Source organism: Aethalodelphis obliquidens, unplaced genomic scaffold (genome assembly GCF_003676395.1).
Source record: "Aethalodelphis obliquidens isolate GAN/ISIS:26980383/991018 unplaced genomic scaffold, ASM367639v1 scaffold18, whole genome shotgun sequence".
In the NCBI taxonomy this organism is placed as follows: Eukaryota; Metazoa; Chordata; class Mammalia; order Artiodactyla; family Delphinidae; genus Aethalodelphis; species Aethalodelphis obliquidens.
The window spans coordinates 16,123,253-16,150,383 of NW_020837962.1; the positions used below are offsets into that span (position 1 = coordinate 16,123,253).

Here is a 27,131-nt window from a genome sequence, read left to right on the forward strand (position 1 = left end):
ATGGATTTAACTGATGATTACCCTTGGTTTCAGTAGGTGAATTCTATCTCAGAAAAAATTTCTGATGCCAGGATGCACTGAGACCAATGAAAGAATCTTTTGGGGTAGAGCACATCAGTATATTTAAAAAGCTCCCCACATAATTCCAGTGTGCAGCCCAGGTGGTAAAACATTTATCTACATGATGGAAAACACGTCAGGTGAAGAACAGGATTAATTTAAATATACATGGGCGTTAGTTTCTTAAGGTGAGAACTGGCCCTGAAAATTAGATTCTGATATACTAGTCCATGATAGCTGTTTCTCCTACATTTCAGCTACATTTTTATTCTTTCATATTTAGGTTTCTGCATTGTCTTTTAAGGACTTGCTTTCAAATATTGTCATTTGACCTTTAGCTCCACGCTGGTGACAGAAGGAAGGGTCATGAAATACTTGGGCCCAGCAGCACCATTTTGAAAAACCATGTCTTACTCGATGAAACAAAAACTGCTGATAATTAAAAGCCCAAATAAGGGCTTTTAATGACACAACTGTACCTATTCAGTTTTGTCAGGTCTTTGTTTTTTGGAGAAGGCCCTTATTTATTTATTTTTCCAGCTTTATTGAGATATAATTGACATATAACATTGTATAAGATTAAGGTGGACAATGCGTTAGTTTGACACACTTATATATTGCAAAATGATCACCACCATAGCATTAGCTAACATCTCCATCATGTCACATGATTACCACTTTCTTTTGTGGTGAAAACATTTAAAGTCTACTATCTTAACAACTTCCAGGTATATCATAGAGTATTATTAGCTATAATCAACACACTGTACATTAGATCCCCAGAACGTATTCATCTTATAACTGGAAATTTGTATCCTTTGATCAACACCTCCCCTTTGCCCTGCACCTAACCCCTCATAGCCACCATTCAACTCTCTGTTTCTTTGAGTTCAACCCTTTTAGATTCTACATAAAAGCAGTATCATACAGTATTTGTTTTTCTCTGTCTGACCTATTTCACTTAATATAATATCCTCAGGGTCCATCCTTGTTGTCACAAATGGCAGGATTTCCTTCTTTCTCATGGCTGAATAATATCCATTACATAAATGCGCACATATATATGTATACATACATACATACATACATACCACATCTTCTTTATCCGTTCATCTGTTGAGGGCCACTTAGGTTGTTTCCATATCTTGCCTATTGTGTATAATACTGCAGTAAACATGGGAGTGCAGAGATCTTTTCAGTACCCTGTTTTCATTTCCTTTGGATATATACCCAGAAGTGGAATTGCTGAATCATATGGTAGTTCTATTTTCAATTTTTTGAGGAACCTCCATGTTGTTTTCCATAGTGTCTGCACTAATTTACATCCCCACCAACAGTGCACAAGAGTTCCCTGCATCCTTGCTAACACTTGTTATCTCTTGTCTTTGGTGGGTTTTTTTTTTTTTTTTTTTTTTGGCTGCACTGTGCACCATGTGGGATCTTAGTTCCCCAACCAGGGATAGAACCTGCACCCCCTGCATTGGGAGCTCAGAGTCTTAACCACTGAACCACCAGGGAGGTCCCATTTCTTGTCTTTTGATGGTGGCCATTCTAACAGGTGTGAGGTGATAATCTTATTGTGATTTTGATTTGCATGTCCCTGATGATTAGTGATATTGAGCATCTTTTCATGTACCTGTTGGCCATTTGGATGTCTTCTTAGAAAAATGTCTATTTAGTTCCTCTGCCCATTTTAAAATTGGGTTGTGTGGTTTTTTGCTATTGAGTTGTATGGGTTCTTTGTATATTTTGGATATTAACCTCTTATCAGATATATGATTTGCAAATATTTTCTCCCATTCTGTAGGTTGCCTTTTCATTTTGTTGTGTCTTTTGCTGTGTAGAAGTTTTTTTGTTTGATATAGTCTCACTAATTTTTGCTTTTGTTGCTTGTGCTTTTGGTGTTATATCAAAAAAATTGTTGCCAAGACTAATGTCAAGAAGCTTTCCCCTATGTTTTCTTGTAGGACTTTTATAGTTTCAGGTCTTATGTTTAAGTATTTAATCCATTTCCAGTTCATTTTTGTCAGTGGCATAAGATAAGGGTACAATTTCATTCTTCACCGTATGATTATCTCGTTTTCCCAGCACCATTTATTGAAGAGACTACCCTTTCTCCATTGAGTCTTCTCGGCTCCCTTGTCAAATTTTAGTTGACTGTAAATGTGGGAGTTTATTTCTGGACTCTCTATTCTGTTACATTGGTCTATGTGTCTGTTATTCCAGTAGTGTACTTTTTTTAAAATTTATTTTTAATTTATTTATTTTTGGCTGCGTTGGGTCTTCATTGCTGCGTGCGGGCTTTCTCTAGTTGTGGTGAGCAGGGGCTACTCTTCATTGCGGTGTGCAGGCTTCTCATTGTGGTGGCTTCTCTTGTTGCGGAGCATGGGTTCTAGGCACATGGGCTTCAGTAATTGTGGCACGTGGGCTCAGAAGTTGTGGCTCGTGGGCTCTAGAGCACAGGCTCAGTAGTTGTGGCTCACGGGCTTAGTTGCTCCGCGGCATGTGGGATCTTCCCAGACCAGGGATCGAACCTGTGTCCCCTGCATTGGCAGGTGGATTCTCAACCACTGAGTCACCAGGGAAGCCCCCATTTACTGTTTTGATTACCATAGCTTTGTAATATTGCTTGAAAACAGAAGTGTGATGCCTCTGGCTTTGTTTTTCTTTCTCAGTGTTGCTTTGGCTTTTGGGGGCCTTTTGTTGTTCCATACAAATTTTGTGATTTTTTTTTTCTGTTTCCATGAAAATGCCTTTGGAATTTTGATAGGGATTAATTGAATCTATGGATGGCTTTGAGCAGTATGGACATTTTGACAGCATATAATTCTTCTGGTCCGTGAACACAGGGTATTTTTCTATTTCTGTCTTCTTCATTTTCTTTCATCAGAGTCTTGTAGTTTTCAGTGTACAGATCTTTCACCTCCTTAGTTAAATTTATTCCTAGGTATTTTATTGTTTTTGATGCTATTGTGAATGGGACTGTTTTCGGTATTTCTTTTTCAGAGATTGTATTGCTAGTGTATAGAAGTGCAACTGATTTCTGTGTGTTGATTTTGCGTCCTACAACCTTACTGAATTTGTTGATTAGTTTTAACAGTGTTTAGGTAGAGTCTCTAGGATTTTCTGTATGTAAGATCATATCATCTACAAACAAAGACAATTTTGCATGTTCCTTTACGATTTGGATGCAGTTTATTTCTTTTCCTTGCCTGATTTCTCTGGCTAGGATTCTAGTACTTTGGTGAAGAGGAATGGCGAGAGTGAGCACCCTCATCTTGTTCCTGATTGGAGGAAAAGCTTTCAATCTTGAACCATTGAGTATGATGATAGCTGTGGGCTTGTTATTATTGGCCTTTGTTATGTTGAAGTATGTTTCTTCTATACCCAATTTGTTGAGCATTTTAGTCATGAAAGGATGTTATATTTTGTCAAATGCTTTTTCTACATCTATTGAGATGATCATATGATTTTAATCTTTCACTCTATTAATGTAGTGTATCACATTTATTGATTTGCATGTATCGAACCTCCTTGCATCCCAGGGATAAGTACTGCTTGATCATGGTGTATGATCCTTTTAATGTGCTGTTGAATTCAGTTTGCTAATATCAATATTTTGTTGAGAATTTTTGCATCTGTGTTTATCAGGGATATTTATCTGTAGTTTTCTTTTCTGTAATGTTCTTATTTGGCTTTGATATCAGGGTAATGCTTGCCTTATAAAATGAGATAGGAATGATCCCTCCTCCTTAATTTTCTGGAGGAGTTCAAGCAGGATTGGCATTAATTCTTCCTTAAATGTTCGCTAGAATTCACCAGTGAAACCCTCTGATCCTGGGCTTTTCTTTATTGGGAAGTTTTTGATTACTGATTCAATCTCCTTACTTGTTATTTGTCTATCAATATTTTCTATTTCTTCATAATTCGGTCTAGGTAGCTTGTCTATTTCTAGGAATTTATCGGTTTCTTCTAGGTTATCCAATTTTTGGGTATATAATTTTTCTTAGTAATCTTTTACCCTTTGTATTTATGGCATCAGTTGTAATGTCTACTCTTTCCTTTCTGATTTTATTTCAGTCTTCTCTCTTTTTCTTAGTCTAGCTAACAGGTTGTCAATTTTGTTTACCTTTTAAAAAAACAGCTCTTAGTTTTTCTATTATTTTTCTGGTCTCTATTTCATTTATTTCTGCTCTGATCTTTGTTATTTTCTTCCTTCTGCTAACTTTGGGCTTAATTTGTTCTTCTTTTTCTAGATCTTTGAGGCATACAGTTAAGTTGTTTATTGAGATCTTTCTTTTTTCTCAATGTAGGCATTTACCACTATAAACTTACCTCTTAGAACTGCTTTTGCAGCATCCCCAAACTGGTTTATTGTATTTCCATTTTTGCTTGTTTCAAGATATTTTTTGATTCCCTTTTGTTTCTTTTTTGACCTCTTGGTCTTTCAGGAGTGTATTTTAAAATTTCCACATACTGTGAATTTTCCAGCTTTCCTCCTGTTATTGATTTCTAGTTTAATACCACTGTAGTTGGGAAAAATACTTGGTATGATTTAAATCTTCTTAAATTTGCTAAGACTCATTTTGTGATCTATCATATGATGTATCATGGAAAATGTTCCATGTGTTCTTGAGAAGCGTTTGTACTCTGCTGCTCTTGAATGGGATGTTCTGTACACGTCTGTTAGGTTGATTTTATCTAAAGTATGAACCAAGTCTAACATTTTCTTGTTCATTTTCCCTCTGGATGGTCTATCCATTGCTGCAAGTAAGGTATTGAAGTCCCCTGCTATTATTGTACTGTTGTCTATTTCTCCCTTTATACCCGTTAGTATTTGCTTAATATATTTAGGCGCTCCAATGTTGACTGTATATATATTTATGATTGTTATATCTTCTTGATGAATTGACTCCTTTATCATTATATAATAACCTTCTTTGTCTCTTGTTAGTGTTTTTGGCTTAGTCGGTTTTGTCTGGTATAAGCATAGCTACCCCTGTTCTCTTTCTGTTTCCACTTGCGTGGAATATTTTTTCCATCTCTTCACTTCGAACCTATATGTGTCCTTAAAGCTGAAGTGAGTCTCTTGTAGGCAGTGTATTGTTGGGTCTTGCTTTTTATCCATCTAGCCACTCTGTATATTTTGACTGGAGAATAAAATTCATTTACATTTAGAGTAATTATAGGTAAGGACTTACTAATGCCACCTTATTGTGTTCTGGCTGTTGTGTAGTACCCTTGTTCCTTTATTCCTTTCTTGCTGCCTTCCTTTATGAATTGATGATTTTCTGTAACGAGATGCTTTGATTCCTTTTTCTTTATCTTTTGTGAATCTACTCTAGATGTTTGCTGTGTGGTTACCATTGAGGCTTACATAAAACATCTTACGGATATAACAGTCCATTTTACACTAAAGACTTAATTTCAACTGCACACAAAAATTTTACCCTTTTACTTCCCCTGTTATGTTTTTAATGTCACAATTTATCTCTTTTTATATTACATATTCATTACTAAATTATTGTAGCTATAGTTATTAAAATATTAAAATTCTTGTCCTTTCATACCTACATTAGAGTTACATGGTTAATGCTTCACCATATTAAAGTTTTAGGATATCCTGAACTTGACTGTATACTTACCTTTACTATTGTGTTGTGTATTTTTCTATATCTTCATGTTATTGATTAGCATCCTTTCATTTCATCTTGAAGAACTCCTTTAAGCATTTCTTGGAGGGCAGGTCTAGTCGTGATGAATTTCCTCAGCTTTTGTCTGTCTCGGAAAGTCTTTCTCCTTAATTTCTGAGGGACAGCTTTGCTGAGTAAAGTATTCTTGGTTAGCAGTTTTTTTCTCTCAGCGCTTTGAATATATCATCCTGCTAACTCCTGGCCTGTAAAGTTTCTGCTGAGAAATCTGCTGACGGTGTTATGGGGGGTTACCTTGTAAGTCCCAAGATGTTTTTCTCCCACTGCTTTTAAGATTCTCCTCTTGTCTTTGATTTTTGAGTTTTATTATAATGTGTCTTTGAGAGGATTTCTTTTTTTAACTTCTTTATTGGAGTATAATTGCTTTACAATGGTGTGTTAGTTTCTGCTTTATAACAAAGTGAATCAGTTATACATATACATATGTCCCCATATCTCTTCCCTCTTGCGTCTCCCTCCCTCCCACCCTCCCTATCCCACCCCTCTAGGTGGTCACAAAGCACTGAGCTGAGAGAGGATCTCATTAAGTTGATTTTATGTGGTGACCAATGAGCTTCATGAACTTGGATATCTATATCTCTCCCCAGATTTGGGATGTTCTTGGCCATTATCTCTTTAAATAAACTCTCTGCCCCCTTCTCCCTCTCTTCTCATTTTGGAACTCTGGTGATTCACAAATTGGTCCTTTGGATGGTATCCTATAAATCATAGGATACCATCCTATGACCCTTTTCATTCTTTTTACTATGTTCTCCTCTGACTTGATACGTTTAAAGTTCCCGTACTCAGTCTCATTGATTCTTTCTTCTGATTGATCAAGTCTGCTGTTGATGCTCTCTGTTGCATTTTCATGTCATTTGTTGATTCTTCAGCTCCAGAATCTCTGGTTGGTTCTTTTTATGGTTTCGCTCTCTTTGTTCAACTTCTCATTTTGTTTGTGTGTTGTTTTCCTGATTTTGTTGAATTGGCTTTGTTTTCTTGTAGCTCACTGAGTCTCCTGAACACAGCTATTTTGGATTCTTTATCTGGTAAATTGGAGATTTACCATTTACTCTTGTCTTTGGGTTCAGTTACCAGAAGATTGGTGTGACCCTTTGGTGGGGTCACACTTCCTTGATTTTTCATGGTCATTGAGTTTTGCATTGCTGTCTTCACATTTGAATCGCAGTCACCTCCTCTGGTCTTCGGAGGAGAAATAACTTCTCTCAGCTCTGCTGGAGACTCTGAGGCTTCCTCAGACCGTCTATGGGTATGCCTGCTCCATGCTTCTTGCTCTCTCTTGTGGCAGAATTCTTAAGCTTCTGTGTCTTCTCTGGACCCTGCAAAGCACCAGGTCGAGTGCTTCTGTATTCCCAAAGGTGGCACTACAGCTCAAATTTGTGGTCTCTTCCTGACCCACAGATTGGGCTGACTTTCTCCATATGCTCCTTAGCCATCTGCCAAAGTCTGCTCATGGCACCATTAGGAGTACACACAGGGAGCTGCCACAAGGTGGGCTGGTGTGTGCGTAAGGCACGTGGAGCACTGGGGGTGCTCGTGGGCAGGCTGGCAGGATCCATGGGTGAAATATTCCCAGTAGCTCGTGGGTGGGCTTCTTGATAGAATCCATGATGCCTGGTCATGTCCTCTGGGGGTCCTACCTGCTGCTGTCCCAGACTGCTTCCATCCCCCAGTCGTGAGCTCCCAATTTAGTACTCTGGATCTGGCGAGAGAGAAATGAGCCCCTCTGGCAGCATCCTGCATAGCTAGGGAAGCCAGGTGCTCACTTACACAGTCTCCCTCTTACCTACCATGGGATAAATTAGGGGGATAATTCTTGGCCCTAAGCTGTGCTGCCTTGGAGGATGGGTGTTGTGGGGAAAGGCAGACTGTTTGTCTTACCCACTCCAGGGCATCCAAACTGGTATTTTTTTGCTCCAATGGAGCTGAAACTTCTCCTCGGGAAACCTGAACTTCATCAAAGGCTCTCTCATCCATGAGTGATTGTCTAAGTCACTGTTCTCAGGGGCTCTTGGACTGAGGCTGAGAGAGGCTAGAGCCAGTTCAGCAGCCTCTGCAGGGTCCACAGCTGTGACCGAGGTCTGTCTGCCTATTTCCTGATGCAAAGGTGGGCAAGACTCCTCCCAGGCCCCTTGGTGGGTGGCGCTGGATCCCACGGCTCCCTCAAAGGCACTTTTGTTCTTGGATGGATGTCGAATATTTGCTGTTGAGCAGGGGACAAAAATAAAGGATGTCTTTTACCACCATGATGCTGACCTCACTCTGGAGAAGGCTTTTAATTCTTTGGTTTCAAGGTGCGAGTTTGAACCCAAATCTCTTGAGTTAGTTCTTGTGAAGAGCAGCTGCAGTGACCTCTTCCCTCAGTTCCTTCCCTCTCTTGTCGTGTGTTACAAACTTTCAGCGTGTGTAAATATCAGAGGAAAGTTGTAGGCTGAAAATTGCAGTCCCAACCCCGCAGGGATCCTTTGGTGTCTCCAAAGACACAAACGGAGTCCAGCCTGATCTCTGAGAGGCCGTGCTGCCTCAGACATCAGAGATTGCATGTCCCATGGAGATGTGACCACGGGCCTCAACCTTAAATGGAAGGGCAGGAACAGGACCTGTCAACAGTGAGCAAACCAGCCTAGAATCTGGGAGTGAAACTCTGGTCTTCACCAAGCCCTTAAGACACCCACAGGTGTCTTAAGCCTTTTTGGGTTCAAGATCAGTGCAGTCACCACCCTACCACCTACCTGCCAGGACCCTCCTCCCAACGACCTGGGCTTCCTCAGACCTGCCTTTTGGCAGCAGTGTGCTGGAGCTCGCTCACCTTGGCTCACGAGAGCCAGTTGCTAAATCTTTAGGAACTGGCAAGCTGCTTGTTAAACACGGCCGTTGTCAAAAATTAAGTTATATCAACTAACAGTGTAGTAAATTATACTAAAAACAAAATTAATAAATCCTCAAAATTCATTACTTTTTAATTGTTTTACTCTTATTTGTCCTCTTGGGGTCATTTATATCTGTGGTCTCTGCAGAGTGGAAATACTGTAACTACAGCTACTGTGCATCTTCTCCCAATTCTCTACTCAGTGACATCACACCAAGAGCTTACAATGGGCTGCAACGGGAATATTTACACCACAGAAATTGGCAAGTGTTACAATTAAGCTTTCCCCTACAATGCTGATTAGGCATTAACCAGCACACTATACTTTTAGGTGACCAGAGATAACGGGACATAGTACACCAAGCCTGTCCCTTCCCAAACCCGTCCATGGCAGTCACAGGCCATGGATGTGGATGCCCTGAGAGCCATGTCTGCACCGTTGGGGGGCCCTCAACTAAAGGTTTTTAACTGCGAGCACTTTCTTTGACTTAATCGCAACTTTGGAGGAGTTCTGAGTCATCACTTTGCTGCAAGTTGCTTTTCATAACTTTATCCTGGCTGACCTTGACATCTGGTGTTTACTCCAAACTGCGATTTCAGGGCAGGGCGGTTGGAGGCCAAGGGCAGCTCCTAGAGACAGATGGGCAGAGCGTCTGCCTTGGCAGCATCTGTGGCGTGGGCAGTAGCGGTCCGAGGAGGCACTGGGGCAGAGCCTGCCAGCGCAGCCATGCCTTTGACATCAGGCAGGAAGGATCAGAGCTGGAAGTGGTCATGATGAGGGCACCCAGAAGGGGCGGGTGACGTAGGGCTTTTTAGATGGAAGCAGGAACGATGCAGTGCATACGGGCCTGTAAATGGTCCTGCTTGTGAAGGTGTGGCCACTGCACACGTGGTTTATAGCGATCTGAGCCTTATGCATCATCATATGGATCCTCAGGGAAAACCAAGGACAACGACAAACTCCCAGTTTGCTCCAATGTGAGATAATTAAAGGCACCTTTGTGGTGGAAAGTATTGGTTACCTGGAAGACAGACAGCAGCCAACAATCAGTGCCTTTTCACTGTACAAGAAAAAAAAGTCCATCAAATCAATTTATTTTTCCAGAAAACACACACACACACACACACACACACACACACACAAAGATGCATTTGAATACTCCTACAAATTCATATTTAAGAACAGTGTTTCTCAAATCGGAACCGTCATCCCAAAGAAACCCAAAGGAAAAAGCAGACACTTCCACAATACGTCCTCGCTCTGTTGAGTCGATCATTCTTAACTTTTGTGAATTGTCACAGTCCCGAGATGAAAGATGGGAATATAACAGGTTGCAGAATTGGAGAACGTGAAATCTTTGTTCCTAATGGTGAAACGTGTTTTTCTCATTTTCATCAGAATGTGTGATCCATGCCATTTGAATCAAATTCCAAACATGACGAGCCATTAGTATAATAGCTCATTACTAACAGCGGTCTTATAAATAATGCATTCTTATCATGCACATGCAGCTCGCCATGAAGCCAGCAAAAGGTATTTCAGGCCATGGAAGTTGCAGCGCGCCAGCGTGGCTCTAGATGAGAAGGACATCTCCATGTGAACCAAAGATGGATGCCAATTTTCCCTGCCGAGAGGGAGGCTGGCCGGCTCTCTCTGCACATATGGTAGAGGGATTGGTTAATCAGCGTCTGCTGAGTCTTGGGCCTAAAATTACAGAGAAGCCAGACAACTGTGGCTACACAGCCTTTGTTCACACGCGCAAACAAGACAAAAGATCACTTGTTATTTGGGAAAAAAATTAAAACGTGTATTTTGGACTTTTATTAAAGTGTCGATGGCTTTAGAAAACAGCTGTGTAAATCCAGCCTTTTACAGCTAGTATTTTGGGGAGCGTGTAAAGAAAAGAATATGCATGGAAAAAATCAATTTTTAAAAAATTCTTTTTGTATTCCAGTATTTGGGAGAAAGTACAGGGAGTCTTTACTTTTCAAACACATCTTTGAGAACAAGTGGTTTTAAACCAGAAGAGAACATTTGAGAACAAACAGTTAAATACCTCATTTTTTCCTCTGTTGTTTAAAGGAGTGTTGTAGCTTCTTTCTCTACTTTAGGAAGTTCAAGTATTAACCATTTTCTCTGACTGGGCATTTATGGAATGATGCTGCCTTCTTAGGAACAGGGAATGCTGGTGATTGTTGAGTTTGTTTTTTTTTTTAATTTATTATTTATTTTTGACTGTGTTGGGTCTTCGTTGCTGCACGTGGGCTTTCTCTAGTTGCGATGAGCGGGGGCTACTCTTTGTTGTGGTGCACGGGCTTCTCATTGCGGTGGCTTCTCTTGTTGCAGAGCACAGGCTCTAGGTGCGCAGGCTTTAGTAGTTGTGGAGCACAGGCTCAGTAGTTGTTGCTCGTGGGCTCTAGAGCGCAGGCTCAGTAGTTGTGGCACATGGGCTTAGTTGCTTTGTGGCACGTGGGATCTTCCCAGACCAGGGATTGAACCCATATCCCCTGCATTGGCAGGCGAATTTTTAACCACTGCACCACTAGGGAAGTCCTGTTGCGTTCTGCTTCTTGGATGGAATGGCTGTCTCGAGAAATAAAGTGTGAATTCTGGTGGGATCGCACCTGCCCAGTAAATGCTGGTTTCTTATAAGAGCTGTCAGAGTCAAATCAGTCACCAGAATTTGCTTAAAACCCACATAATGATCAAAGGAATTATTTATGTGAAATTTATTTATTTTCCTTTTTTTCCAGTTTTATTAAGATATAATTGACACATAACATTGTATAAGTTTAAGGTGTCCAACCTAACATTTTGATTTATGTACAGATCGCAAAATAATTACCACCAAATAAGATTAGTTTACGTAAGAACTCTGCATTCTCTCTCGCCTCTTTTAAAATTCTAAATGCTTTCCTTGCAGAGAATGAAATACAGAATTACCGATAGAACATAATAAAGAATTTCAATCACAGTCATCTCTCAATGTGGTATTAAAATTTGATAGAATTAAAATTCGTTGTTAATTTATAATATTTCAGTACCAGTAATAGGCTCAGCTCAGCTAGTTACTCACAGAAAGATAAGTTGTTTCCTCTACTCGCAATACTTATGACCCCAAATGTGTTGCATTTTTCCCATACCAGCCAACTCTTCAGCTTCCTAGACACCAGCTGGGTGTCCTGCAGTTTGATTCACTTCTGACACAGCCCAGACTTAGCACAGGCCCTACAGTTTAAGGACTCAGGCGCACAAGACTGTCCCCTGCCCCTGTCAGATGCCAGTTACAAGACCCAGGTTGTCACCTGTACTTTGAACTGACCGACTATAAATCAGGGTTTCCCATGACCCCCTCCTCGGGTGTGACAATCTGCTGGAAAGGGCTCCCAGAACTTAGGAGAACACTTTACTTGCCATCATCGATTCGTTGTAAAGGATACAATTCAGGAACAGCCCAAATGGAAGAAGTGCGTGGGGGGAGGTGGGGAGGAGGGGGCGGGGAGCTTCCATGCCCTCTCTGGGCTCACCGCTGCCCAGCACCTCAGTGTGTTCACCAGCCCGGAAGATCCTGAACCCCATCGTTTAGGGGTTTCTCTGGTGGTTCCATTAACGACTGATTAAATCATTGGCCACTGGTGGTTGAACTCAATCTCCAGCCCCCTTCCCCTTCCCAGAGGTCGAGGGGACGGGGCTGAAAGTTCCAACCCTCTAATCACAAGGTTGATTCCTCTGGTAACTAGCTCCCATGCTCCGAAAGTCACCTCTTTAGTGTAAACTCAGGTGTGATTGAAAGGGACTTAATTATGAAAAACAAAAGATGCTCCTCTCAGGAAATTACAGGTGTTTTAGGAGCTTTGTGACAGGAGTGAGGGATGAAGACTGAATATTATGTCACACTGTCACCCTCATCTTCCCACTTATGTATTCCTCATCAAAGGCCTAAAATGATGAGGCCCATTGCAAGGGGTTCAGAATCAGGTAGGGTGCTGGGAGGTGATGCAGTTGTAGGTCAGACACATCTGGTGAACAGGTGCAATGAGTTTATTTCACTCAAAGCTTCCCACCAAACCTCCTTCCTCACATCTCCTCCCCGTGGGACCATCCAATCAAAAAAATAAATGAGTTTAAGAAGATCGAAGCATTCCTACCTGATGATGAGCGAAAGACCATGAACTTTCTCTGAACCAAGGATCAACCAGATGGCCACTGGAACAATGGCCAGTCTTCCTGAGAACCGCATTGTGGAGGGGAGGAGAGTGGATGGCAGGGCTGGGCTTGCAGTGGGGCAATAAAGGGATATGGGGCAGGCAGGGACGTTGTCTGGGCAAAGTTCCAAAGAGTTTTCCCTAAAGAACATCCTGGTGGCCTCCCTAAGTTATATACCCACCTCTGGGAGTGCCCACAGTGGTCGTCCACGGCATCGTTTTTTGAGCCTGTCCTGTATGCCATGCATTGCTCTGGACACTAGGGCTGCTCCCTCCCTCAGACATCTCCAGGTGCCCATGGGCTGGGGCTCCTGGGAGTTTCGTGATGAGCATTCACCTGAGGTCGGACAGTCATGAGATGTTTTGGACGTTTCAGGTGGAAGGTGTAGCCGTCGGGTTCATGAGCGTGTGCTCGAGAGTGAACATGCAGCTCCTGCATGAGTGCTTTGACTTGGGGCCCTTCCACGGACTCTGCACCCCGCATCCCGATGACGTCCTGGAGCCACCCCAAGAGCTAAGCGTTCAAGGAAGTTCAGGTACAGTGGCCGTCAAAGGAGCGTGTCAGGAATTCAAGCTTTACATGCTGTGCTGTGCTCTTGGCTAAGTGCCGGAACTAGGTGGCACCTACTATAGCTCTGTCTCCAGTCCCCTCTGAGGAGTAGTTCCTGGTCCATCTCATCCTTGTGCATGTATCTGTGAGCACAGGGAGTCAAGGGTGCACTGCAGCCTTGCCACTGAAGGTTTCCTGAATTCAGAACATCTACCTTCAGGATGTTCATTGTTAGAGGTAAGCTGTGGGGAAATAACTGATAGCATTTCAGGAGTTTACTCAGACACACACGTACAACACAAAACCTGAATATGATGAGTGAATTTTTCAAGTCAAGAACTCGAGAAATTATATTAAGTTTTTTCTTTTTTAATTTTTTTAAAAATTGAAATATATAGCTGATTTACAATGTTGTGTTAGTTTCAGGTGTACACAAAGTGATTCAGTTATACATATACATATATATTCAGTTATACATATGTGTGTATATATATACATATATTTTCTTTTTCCTATATGCCTTTAAGTTTTAATCCCAGCAGTTAGAGCTTCTGTGTTTATGTCTTCAACAAATTATTATGTAATACAGGTCTATTGCAAGTAGTCAATACTTGCACTGATTCTAAAATAATGTCTGTATTAGGGTTTTCACCAAGTGAAACTAGGTCATCTCAAATTTTGGTATTTTAATTTAATGAGGTCTTCCTGCATCCATGAGTATCTTTGAGGTTAAGTGTTTTGGTTCTTAAATCAGGCAGATGCAAGGAGAGCATGTAAATTCAGTTCTCCAAATGTGGGTTTCCTCATTTGTAAAATAGGAATAGTAGTAATACCTCCCACGTGGGGTCTCGCCGAGATCACTCACGTCCAGGGCTTTATTCAGTGTCTTGGGCAAAGTTAGCACTCAGTCAGCATGGACCATCATCTTGAGCGGTCATTATTATCACTTTGTGATTGGCCTTTCACCTAGTTGAGTCTTCCCAGGTTAAAATCGGGGCATTTTGAATTGCTCTGCTTTCTTGTGTCTGAGAGATTCTACCAAGACTGTTCAAAAAACAGGAAGAGGAGCGTGTTGGGGATACGATTGACAAGCAGAAGACTTGTTGATCTAAACAACGGCAGGTGTGGGTTTGGCAGATCTTATCCGCTGGACGGGAAACCAAGTGCAGGGAGCTCGTCTGAATGTTCACAGTCGTTACAAAGAGCTTGCAGAGCTGAAGCTGGAGAGGTGATTCCCTTTTGTACTGATGACCGTGCTCTTCCCGAAAGAGAGCTTTTGAGGTCTTTATTGTCTAATGGTGAAGGCTGGCTAGCCCTTGCTTCTCAGCAGAGACACAGGAGAGTTCTGAAGGACTTTTCAGCATGAGACAGTCCTGAACAAAAAGTTATCACTGTCACTTTCGAATATATCAACACAATATAAATTCTTCTCAAAGGCACCACTAAATAAGTTTTATGGCTCAGTTTTCTCATGTCTAAGATGGAGATAAAAATAGTATCGAACCCAAAGAGTTGTTGGGAAGATTAAACGTTAGAATCTACATGATGTCCTTAGGTCTGTGTGCCAAACACAGAGTAAGTTTTGAAAAAATTGAAGTCGTTTTTCCTCCCCCCGTGACTGTTGTCATTATTAAAAATAAATTGAAAAGATATAGTCCTTTCCAGTATGTTTCTGAGTGGCTCTGAGGTTACATAGAATGACTGGGAAGTTCCCATCTTAGAAACTTTATGGGCAGGAACAAAATTCAAAATTTAGGCTGAACCCTGGACTTCAAAACACACATAATCTATCTAGTACCTCTGTCTAGCAAAAAGCCCCAGAGATATGGAAGCTGAAAGAAGTCTTACTTCTCTCTACCACCTTTAATATTTTTACTTAAAATTAGTTGATCTAGAACAGGATGGTAAGTAAAGGAGATAGGAAAACTTCTCTTGTTATTTTGTGTGCCTTGTTTATTTCTGAAAATCCAGCTTTATTTTCACTGATGCAAAGGTGATTACGAAGTTGTCACTAGGGAGCACTATTGTAGACTTCCGAATAACTCAGGAATGGATTCACAAATCGTCAGCAGCTCATTATATCTAAGAAAAGAGTCATCAGCACATTTTGCTGCGATCTTCCCATCAACAGCAGCAAAGAATGAGACTCCAGAGAAAATCTGAAATGTCCTATGATCTGTCCATTTTCTTTTTCTGATGAAAGTCTCAAGTTAAAGGAAATATAATTTCTCTAAAATATGAACTAAAATGCTTGTTTCATTGGGCACACACTATTATGCCCTATGCCTTCAATTTTGTTTATGCTTTTTACTTTTCAAAGGATTTCTGTATATATCATCTCATCTTATCCTCATAACTTGATGTAGGAGAGCTAGGAAAGGTGACACCTGCCCACACTCCCAAAAGGTGTTACAGCTCAACAGGGGCTGACCCAGAACCCAACTGAGGCTTCAGCTTGGCAAGGTGACTTCTTATCTAGGGTGGCTGTGATTGAAAACTCCAATGGTGGGCCTGCTACACAAATACATGATCAATTTTTTCACTTCAATGAGTTATTTAATGAGTTATCACTTTTAGGAGTTCTAGGTGACGTCTATGTGTATGTGCGTGCACGTGAGTGCTTTGAAAACTTCCAACTTCTGGAATCTCCACCTCTGTGTCTGTGGGATTTGCCAGAACCATGTGAGGCCACTCTGCCCTGCTCCAGAGGCAGGCTGGAAGTGCCAGGACATTGACACCCCACGAGCAACCTCTGCTTCCCTATTTCTTGTCCCTGTACTCCTACTGCTACTTTCTCCACCAACTCCCAAGTAAACAGTTGTGCTTGAATCCTTGACTCAGACTGTGCCTCTGAGAGAACACACCCCAAGACACTGCTGGTCTAGTCTTTTCCCACCAGCTGTGAAAACATTTATTTACACACAACTGACAGGAGTCGGGGTATAAATACCCCAGCTCCCTCACCCCTAGGGTGGGATAGCTCTGAGACACGAGTTTTTTGCTGTTTCTCAACGTTCCTCCAGGATCACCTCCAGCTGGTGATCCGTGTGATGACATGTGTTTTGTTAGCTGCCTTCCTTTCCCATTCTCTCTTCCTCACCACCCTACTGTGCTTCCTGGAGTCACTTCCCAAATAAACTCTTGTTCTCAAATCCTGAACTCAAGGTCTACTCTTTTCCCACCAGCCGTGAGACTTGCTATTTCACATGAACCTCCACCCTTCCAAGCAGATTAACAATGTCACGGCTCGACATTCCTGAGCTCACAAAGTGGTCCCCCTTCTTTAGCTACTGCATACATTGTGATTGGCTTGCTATCTCATCATTTCAGCCGTATCAGAAGTTTCCATTGGATCTAAAAAGTGTAACCATACACATTCATTTTGCATTTTACTTGAATAATTTTTAAGTGATCCCATTTTTTTAGTCACCTATTCGTCATATACAAACTATTACACACACTTGTAAATTTGGGTTTTTATCTACTAAACCTTGGGACTAAACTGGAACCAATGTGAACAAAGTCAAAGTGATCTCGGGTGGCCTCGGCCTGCAGCGGCTTGAAGCAGGATTTCGATTCCCTGAGCGGGAATCAAGGTTGGGCCACAGCAGTGAGAGCGCTGAATGCTAGCCACTAGACCAATATCCAGTGACAAGACCCTGCCTCTTTGACTTTGCAGAAATGAATTCCCACAAAGACGGAAAGTAGTAAAACAAAGTGTTTATTAGGAGGAAAGAGAGTACGTGTGAATAGACACACGGGCAGACTGAGAGAGAGGGTGGTAGTTTAAGTCACTTACGTGGGGCATTTCTTCTGGGTTTCCTTTGGCCAATCATCTTGCTTTGCCTGGTTCTGAGTCCATATTTGGTTTATCTCAGGGTCCTCCCATGTGTGCATGTGCATCTCTTAGTCAAGATGGATTCTAGTGGATAGGCCTATGGGTAGGTTGATACCACTCCCCTTTTGACTTCCAAGGAGGCTTTCTGCACATGTATAGTCCGGAAGGTCTCCTTGACCTTGAGAATGAGAAATATGTGGTCCCTATCTCTTATCTGGGCGGGGCTCAGCCTCTCCTATTAGCCTCCTGCTATTATCTCTATCTTGGAGTATCTGTCCACAGGGGACAAACTCCAGCTGCTCAGCCTGGGACCCATCTATCTCCTGCCTCATAAGGATGCAGATTTCGTCCCAGTATAAGGAAAATCTAGTAAAAGTTTATTTTTTATTAAGCGGAGTACCTAGTTTAGAAGTAGCAAGTTCCCCCAATATTGGAAGAATTCATAAAGAGTCATAGCTGCTCAGGAAAGGGCTTTCTGCTTGTGTGGGAGATTGTGCGAAATGAAATCCAAGATCCCGCAAATGGCAAGAGTCTGAAAGCTTAGTGAACATGCAGCGGCGACCGTATGCTGGTAGTTTATGCATATTTTCCTTCAGCGACAATACAGTGGCTCAAGACAATAGTTGGGTCCACCACTGGCCCTGCCCAGCGACGGCACATCAGGCTGTCTTCTGTTGACTGCATCATCACAATAAAGACTTTGGAACCAGAGTGAGCTGGCCATTTTCTTGATGATGCAGAAGGCAAAATAGGGCACAGCCTGCATTTCCACAGCTGTATTGGCATCGACACATTTACCAGTTAAAATGAAAAAACTGAAAGCAAGTGAAAGACAAAACTTTTGTTTGTCACACGGCTGGTGTGACCTGGGGAGTGGGAGTCTCGGTTTTGAAAGAGCCCTGAAAGGTGCATCTCAGTACGTACATGGGGTCCACCACACAGAGTCTCTGTGACCTCGACGTGCCCTTGGCAGGGAGAAATACAATTTCATACAACAGAATCATGGGTGTCCCGAAGAACATCCAGGGCAGCTCCTTATAACCAACCCACCCAGGAAAAGTGCTGCTTACTCTACATTTATTTTATTTTATTATTTTTAAATTTTTTTAAGTTTATTTATTCTTGGCTGCTTGGGTCTTTGTTGCGCACGTGGGCTTTCTCTAGTTGTGACAAGCGGGGGCTCCTCTTTGTTGTGGTGCGAGGGCTTCTCATTGTGGTGGCTTCTCTTGTTGCAGAGTGCAGGCTCTAGGCGCACGGGCTCAGTAGTGGTGGCTCGTGGGCTCTAGAGCGCAGGCTCAGTAGTTGTGGTGCACGGGCTTTGTTGCTCTGTGGCATGTGGGATCTTCCTGGACCAGGGCTCGAACCTGTGTCCCCTGCATTAGCAGGCAGATTCTTAACCACTGCGCCACCAGGCAAGTCCCTTACTCTACAGTTAAAAGGCCCTTTGAAATATAATTTTCATAACATTTCCATCCAAAAACATAGCAATGTTGCCTTTTAAATGAAAGAAAATCACTCTTGCTGTCAGGAAATGTTTCTTTGTGTCTTGTTTAAATTTCTTTCATGGAACTTACACTTGCTTCTTACCTCAGGGTCTCTCCTCCGCAGGGCGAGGAAATGTCTGGAACAAAGATGGCAGGGCTAAGAAACAACGGCTACACCGAGTCTGATTTATTGAATAGTGATAGCCCAGGTCTTCTAGCCTCTCTTCCTAAGGTTAGATTTTATATGCCTGGGTGGCTTTCTGTTTTAGTTTATTCTTCTTTTAACTTGGATTCCAAATGTGGATGAAACACTCATCTACAGAGCATAGCAGTATTTCTGCCAAGAGGTTTGCATTCTGTATCTCAGACCATGTATTTACCACCTGGTACGTTCCGTAGTTATTGAACTAGTGACCCACTAGGACTCTGTATACGTTTGCTCGGGCTGTTTTAGCAGAGTACCACAGACCAGGGGGCTTAAACAACATAAATTCACTTTCTCACAGTTCTGGAAATATAGAAATCTGAGATCAAGGTGTCAGCAGGGTTGGTTTCTTCTGAGGTCTCTCTCCATGGCTTGGATATTCTTTTCCTTGCGTCTTCACGTGGTTTTCCCTTTTGTTCCTGTCTGTGTCCTAATCTCCTCTTCTTATAAGGACACCGGTCACATTGGCTTAAGGGCCCAGCCATCTGACCTCATATTACTTTATCTCTTTAAAGGCCCTTTCTCCACATTTAGTCACATTCTGAGGTATCAGGGGTGGGGGTTAAACACGAGTTTTGTGGGGACACGATTCAATGTGCAGCACCTAGAATCCTGTGTCAGCGGTTCTCTGGAGCCCTGCGGTCAAGGCTGTATGGTAATAATGCCGATCGTGGCAACAAGGTCCCTTCTACTTGCTTGCTTCTACCCATGCTCATGAAAGCCTGATACACTGACTCATGTTTGCCACAATTTAAACTGCATCTTTTTTAACCACCAAATGTCTTTTTAGTATATGAAGGTAACAAAATTGCGTCCTTCTAAAACTTGAGCCACTCTTGCCAACTTTGGTTTTCTAGAAGTAACTGTGTGAGTTCTTTGTTAAAGATGTTGACAAAACAAATAAATAATTCCAGCCTTATGCCCAGGCTGACATGATTATCTCCAAGGTTGGCGGTGTCGACGAAAAATTAATCAGTCAATCTAAGAAAGAAATGGGAAATTTTATTGGAGCCAAACTGAGGATTATAACCCAGGAACAACCTCTCAGAAAGCTCTGAGAACTGTTTTACCCCTTAGAGGTCAAAGCACAATTACACAGGTTTTTGAGACAGAGGGGCTGTACATTAAATGATGTAGAGAGTTTGCACAGTCCAGATCTTTAAGTACAAAGTGGTGGGTCACTGTGATCCCTTACAAGGTCAAGAAGGAATGTTACCTTTTAAGGAGTTGTCTTGTGGGTGCGGGGAGAATGTCGCTCTTTATGGTTGAGCAGGTACTTCCGCCAATGGGGAGGTCTGGTCCATGCATAATGTCGATACACAGCAGAGGGGAGAGAGGAGAACAAGGGGCAGAGAAAAATGTTTATGTTTAAATTTTCCATGACTTGCCTTAGAATACGAATTTTTACTTCATCAACAGTATAAACTCTTGCATGGGTTCCCTGGGTGGAACCCTTGGGCTGGTAACATACCAGGAAGGAGGCCATCCAGACTTGAAATCAGTCTTGTCAGGGTCATTGCCCCAGAAGCCTTTTGATTATTTAATAAAACCTAGTGCTGATTTTCCACCTTCATTCAGATACTGGTTTCTAAGCCCTTTTGAATGCCTTTAAAAACAGCAGCAACAAATGAGGGTACCCTCTGAAGACTCCGTTATTACGCAGAGCACAGGATGACTGGGAGCCACGTTCCTACTCTCCTCAGCACTGGGAGCCACTGGTTAAGTGATGATTCTGCTGCGCTCGTCACCAAGCAGATTCGTTTCTCAGTGGTCGAAATACAAATGCATTTGTATATAGGACCTGGAGGTCTTTGAAAGAAAAGTGGCGTTATTTATATTCGTTATGATCATTATGTACTGGGATTATTTTCTCAGTAGGCGATGTGTCTTTTGCCCATATTTATGAAGCAGGGGAGAAGGCATTTAATGAATTTCAAGAGTGTATTTGACTGTAAAACACCCCTCTCTTAGTACATTCACATGTAAATAGCCCTTTTATTTGTTCTCTCTGGTGACCTTTCTTCTTTTGGGGGTAGATCGCGCTTTGTTGTTGTTTTATATTTCCAAATGGGAGACTGAATGATAATAATGAAAGATTATGCAAAAAATCCATGTTTAAAATAATGTTGATATGGCACTTGTGTTGCAGGATAATTATAGTAATTTGGCTCTTACACTATATGGAGTCAGGAGTTAGTTGCTAGAAAATACGGTGGTAGGGGTGATTCAGAGGGTTTTCATCCCAACAGGCTGTTTGATCCTGCTGACTTTTCTCTTGAAAATCAATTGCTTGTGATGAATACTCTGAATTCCCCCTTGATTAAATTGGCTCTCCGCGGGCTGCACCCATTGCACTTGGGTCACTGTGAGTTCTGTGTCTGTTTACACAGGGGTTTTGACGACTCTTAAAATATCACGGAGCAAGTTTAATCCAAGCAAGCGAAGCAACTGAAGAGGCAATTGCTAAAAATCAGTCTTTGCACGTGGCAACAAAGGAAAACGTATTAATTCTAAGCTCAACATGAAGCCGGTTAATTTCATTAAGGGGTTGCAAACCTTTTTTCCTCTGCATAGCGCTCTGGCTTTGGGTGTTTTCAGACTTCCAGGAGCACGTGGGCTCACTCAGTGGAAGACCAGGGACAGTCACCTTGGACGCTGGTTCCAACTTCAGGTTCATGTTTCACGATGTTCCATTTCCCCTCAAGGTTACTCATACATTCAGATTTTCTATTTCTTTTGAATCAACTTTAGGAAATTAGATATTTCTAGAAAAGCATCATTTAGTATACGAAGGTTAAAAAATGATTAGTGTACAGTGGTGGGTCTACATATATATGTATCTCCAGTGTGTATGTTTGTATATGTATATATACATACACAAACACATATGTATATAGCAGTATATATATATATATACTGTTAAAATGATTAAAGAAGACAATTTAGGTGATATAAACAAACTTTATTTAACACTTCATGAAGTAGACAGTCTCTTTTCAGAGAACTGCAAAATGGGCGAGAAAGCAGGAAGCTTTTATAGGATAAAGAATAAAGAACAAGGAAGAGAAAATACCTGATTGGCTGGGGTCCTGCAGTCACCCTTGTTTGGGGTGAGAAGATCCAGGGTTGGGTCGGCGGTTGGGGATTGACTGAAGGATCGACTGCATTTCTGGTCGTGTTGCATTTTACCGGGACACGAAAGTGACCCAAGTTTTGGTTTGCTGACCTGGCACGCCCTCATCCCCACCCTGGGCAGGAGTGGCTCCACCTTGGGCCTAGAAAGTTATTTCAGCTTTCTATATATTATGTCTCCAACTCCGTTTGGAAAAAAACTTGTCTTTTTTTATTGAGTGCTGATTTCAATCTACATAAAATATTTTAGAGAAAAGAGAAACATAAGTAAATCACAAAACTAACTATACAAAAAATTATTCATACTAAGTGTGGGAAAATATTCAGCTTCCATAAAACTAAAATGCACGTTAAAACCCAAGACCTTTTTCTCCCCGCTGTTGCCTACTAAGTTTTAAATATGTGTTGTAATTAAGATGCTCGGTTCTAGGCAAGAAGCTTGGCAACTAGTCCTCGGTTTCTGACAGCTGTGAAGGTTGTATGTCTGGAATACGGTCCAGAAATGGCTACCAGAATCCATTAAGTGCTCATATTCTTTGACCTCAACTGTAACAAGTCTGAGGAAATAATCCTGAGTCTGTAAAAAGATACACATTCAAGACTTTTCCCTAAGCTTAATCATAATACTAAAAATGAACGAACAGAAAATATCCAAATAAACAGACAAATTAAAAAAACCCAAATCTCCCTTAACAGAGGGATGGCTAAACTTGTGAGTATTCACTGTACGGCTGTGCAGTAGCCTTTAAAAAGTTTACAGACAGTGAAGGGAAATGGGTACGATATAATCTTACGTGAAAAAAATAAACGCGACGTGAATTGAAGTGTGGGTAAAACTGTCTAAGAAAATGACAACATGGACCTAGTCACAGAAGTGACACTAAGGCAAGGCTTTTCTTTCGTTTCTGTTTTTTAAAATATGAAAACAATCTTAACTTTACAGAAAAGTTGCGGGTACTTTTTTTCCTTCCTGAACCATTTGCAAGTGAGTTGCTGACATGATGCTGACTCACCTGTGACTACCTCAGTGAGTGTAGTAGTCACTACTTCAGTGAGCCTCAGACATCCATCAAAGTCAAGCAATTAACTTGAATATGTTACTACCATCTAATCCACAATCCCAGACCTCATTCAGGTTTCTCCATTTGTTCCAATAATGCCCTTGCTAGCAAAAATGTCCAGTCCAGAATGACAAGCTGCATTTAGTTGTCGTATTACCTTTCATTTTGGAGCAGTTCCTGTCTTCCCTTAACTTTCACGACCTAAACACTTTTGAAGATTATCGGCCCCTAATTTTGTAGAATGTGCTTCCGTTTGTGTTTGTCTGATGTTTCCCATGATGGGATTCATGTTGTGCACATTTGGCAGGACTATGGTGGGAGAGATGGGTTCTCATTGCATCCTCTCTGGTGTTACACATTTTCAGCCTGTTCCACTGCTGATGTGTGTCACTTGGATCACTTGATTAAAGTGACTCTTGTAGGTAAAAAATGAAAATTATTTTCGCTTACCCCAGCCTGTGCAGAGTTCTATAATTCCTTTATTCCTGACCTCTCTGTTTGGCTCTCTCTTGATTCTCACTCGGAATCAGCAACTTCAATTTGCTGGTCCTATTTTAACCCCACCTGGGAGATTCAGCTTGGCTTCCCACCACAGGTGCTGTCGCTGTCTCCCCGGATTAATGACACGCGTGGTTTCTCAGAGAGTCAGCACATCTGTGCCTGATCCAGCTTCAGCCTCATAATCGCTGCTGCATGGTTCATGTCAAGGAAATGGTTCCAGACTCTCCTTGCAACCAAAATAGCCTTCACACAGGCAGGCTCTGCTGCAGCCTCTAACTAGGATGCTTGCAAACTGCATGGACCCAGCTTCCAAGGGCCCAGGCTGGAGCTCTACCTACAATTTTTTCTCTGCTGTAGCTGGTTATAGCTCTTTCTTCTCCCTAAGGTTGTTTTTGCTTTTTAACCTGTCTTTCTTGCTTTTTTTTAAAGTTTCTTTTGCTTGATTGGCTTTTTCAAAGAGCTTGCTTTTCAATTTATCTGTCAAGTTTGTGGGTTTATTTCTTTTTGAATTTATTAATATCTGCTTTTAATCCTATGACCTCCTTTCCCTTAATTTGGCCTTGTTTTGTTCTTCCTATTCTAGCTGCTTGATTAATTTATTTTCATTTCTCTCTTGTTTGATATAAAAGCATTTGTTGGAAAGAAAAACTTTTCCTCTGTCAACTCAGGTCCAAGTGGTCAGGCACCTGCAAATTAACTGACAGTAAACAGATTAACAGGAGAAAAGTTAATTACACATGCAGGAGTACTCTGTAGTGGTGTGTAACTCACTGAATAGCCAGGAGTAAAGGTGTATGTACCAACTTAATCAAAGGGGTGGGGGAGGGTTAGTTAGGGCTTCAATGGGAAAATATGGAAGGTTCTATAGGGCTTTTAATGCTAATGGGATTGTGCCATTAAACCATTGAACTTGCTGCCATGGGCAGAATCATACTGGAAATGTGGACTATATAGTTGAGGTCAATGAAGGGATCATTGATGGTGACCATATCCATTTTGCCAGAGTTAAAAGGAGCTCTGGTGACCAGGTACCCAATATGGCCAAATCTGTTTTCTCTCAGCTTCACCACTGTGACTCAGGAACATGCTGGCACTGCAGAAGAAAACGCAGTATTGACTGGGGAGGAGCAGAAAGCCTGCTTTGCTGGAATTTTGAGGAGGCTTACATTGGACTTTTAAAAGCTTCTCAAGGCTAGGAGGCCAAGCCAAGAACTCACCACCAGATTTCACTTGCAATACCTATAGATTTGGGTGAATTTCCGTCTTCTCAAGGTCCCCCAAAATATCCTTCTTTACTCACTTGTAATGCTGGGAAACCTGTAAGCCAGGCACTAGATACCCAAGAGGGATTTGTAAGCATTAGCTCCGTAAATCAACCTAGTTCCTTAAAACTGTCTGGTCATATTAGATTCTATACACATCATTCTCAAATACGACATTTTAATCAAAGCCTTGGTCATAATAACCAACGTTCCCAGTTATGTTCTATTACAAGGAGGACAGATTCTTATTATACCTATGAAAACAACTATATTGTCATGAGAATGAGAATACTGAATAAGAGTTTCTGATTTCTGGAGGGATCAGGCAGAGAGAAAAATATAAATATTTCATTTCTGTTTATAAAAGTATAATTTAAACTAGTGTTTACCAGTGACAAGAGGGAAGTAGAGGGGCAAGATAGGGGTATGGGATTAAGACGTATGAATTGTGTTTAAGTAACAAGGATATACTGTATAGTATGGAGAAATATAGTCATTACTTGGTAACAACTTTAAATGGAGTATAATCTATAAAAATATTGAATCACTGTTGTAAACCTGAACTAATAAAATATTGTAAATCAACTATACTTCAATAAACCAGAAATGAAAAGCTAAAACAAAGTATAATTTATTAAATTGTTGTAAGTTAAAAATAGCTTAAGAGGGACTTCCCTGGTGGCACAGTGGTTAAGACTCCAAGCTCCCAATGCAGGCGGCCTGGGTGCTATCCCTGGTCAGGGAACTAGATCCCACATTCATGCCGCAACTAAGAGTTCTCATGCTACAGCTAAGGAGCTGGCAAGCTACAACTAAGAAGCCCACCTGCTGCAGATAAGACCCAGTGCAATCAAATAAATTAAAAAAAAAAAACCCTTAAAAAATAGCTTAAGAGAAAAAGAAAGTGGTTCCTTAAATCCAGGAAAAAAGATTATTTTATTTTATTTATTTTATTTTATTTTATTATTATTTTAGTGGTATAGTTCAATCAATATTTCCCTTATTTGTAACTGTTGGTTCTATTCATTGCCCTTGTTCTTTGTTTCTTTTCTTGTCTTCCACTCTTTCTCTGCCTTCTCTTTGTTTTTGGTTTGTTTGTTTTTTGTTTTATTATTTGGCTGCATTAGGTCTTAGTTGCAGCACTCAGGATCTTTGTTGCGGTATGCAGCGTCTTTCATTGTGGCATGTGGGCTCTCTACTTGTGGCGCACGGGCTCCAGAGCACACTGGCTCGGTAGTTGCAGCACACAGGCTTAGTTGCCCTGCAGCACGTGGGGTCTTAGTTCCCGGACCAGGGATTGAACCCACGTCCTCTGCATTGGAAGGCAGATTCTTAACCACTGGACCACCAGGGAAGTCCCCAAATCCAGGAACAAAATTTTAAACAAAAACTGAATTATCCTTCATCAGTTCATTTAGTACCATGTAATTAATTCTTGTCCTGCTTGATCTTGGGTTTGCAGTTTCATGAACCCATCGGCTTCCTCATGAGAGTTTTGTAAATCCTTACTCTGTCCACTGATATTATCTCAGAGTTATTTAAACAATGCCACCAGAACCTGTCCTCCATAGTACCTTGCATAGTTCCTTTACCCTAGGTCTACAAGACAGTTCCTTTTGTTGAAGACAAACCTTCTGGCTTGTAGCTGATTGCAAGAGCTTTCAGGAAAGCATCAGAGTAAAGCAATAACTATTTGTGGATGACAAAAGACTTAAATGGCTGTGGCTAAAGATCTTATGAGAGTTCATTTAAAAATTACTCAGTTGACAAGGAAATGTGCTTGTTTCTGTGGCATACTACATTTTAAAATAATAACTAGCATATTGGTAACATTATGTTTTTCTTATTTAATATCAGGCAAAGCAGTACTGGGACATATGGACTGCAAGGACATTGACAAATTCCTAGGCACTTCATATAATTCCTGAAATATTTATATTAATAACACTTGCCCATACAAATATAACCTAGGGAAAGTTAAGCATCTGTTCCTGTTTGACAGTGCTTTTCATGCAACTCCACACATCTATTTTTTTTTTCCTCATTTTGTTTGGTGGCAGCATATGGGTGTGCCATAGTTATGTTCATTCTGTTCTCTTTTTTTTTTTAACATCTTTATTGGAGTATAATTGCTTTACAATGGTGTGTTAGTTTCTGCTTTATAACAAAGTGAATCAGTTATACATATACATATGTCCCCATATCTCTTCCCTCTTGCGTCTCCCTCCCTCCCACCCTCCCTATCCCACCCC

The 27,131-nt window shown here is 41.3% G+C and overlaps 1 protein-coding gene across 1 annotated transcript in view; it reads left to right on the forward strand.

The window, feature by feature from the left end:
- The window catches only part of CFAP61 (cilia and flagella associated protein 61), a 117,576-nt gene that overhangs the window by 29,254 nt on the left and 61,191 nt on the right, over positions 1 to 27,131 (forward strand). The window contains exon 8 of the mRNA XM_027118089.1: positions 13,223 to 13,382. Within this exon, the coding sequence (XP_026973890.1) occupies positions 13,223 to 13,382 (160 nt within the window). The remainder of the gene's footprint in view (positions 1 to 13,222; positions 13,383 to 27,131) is intronic.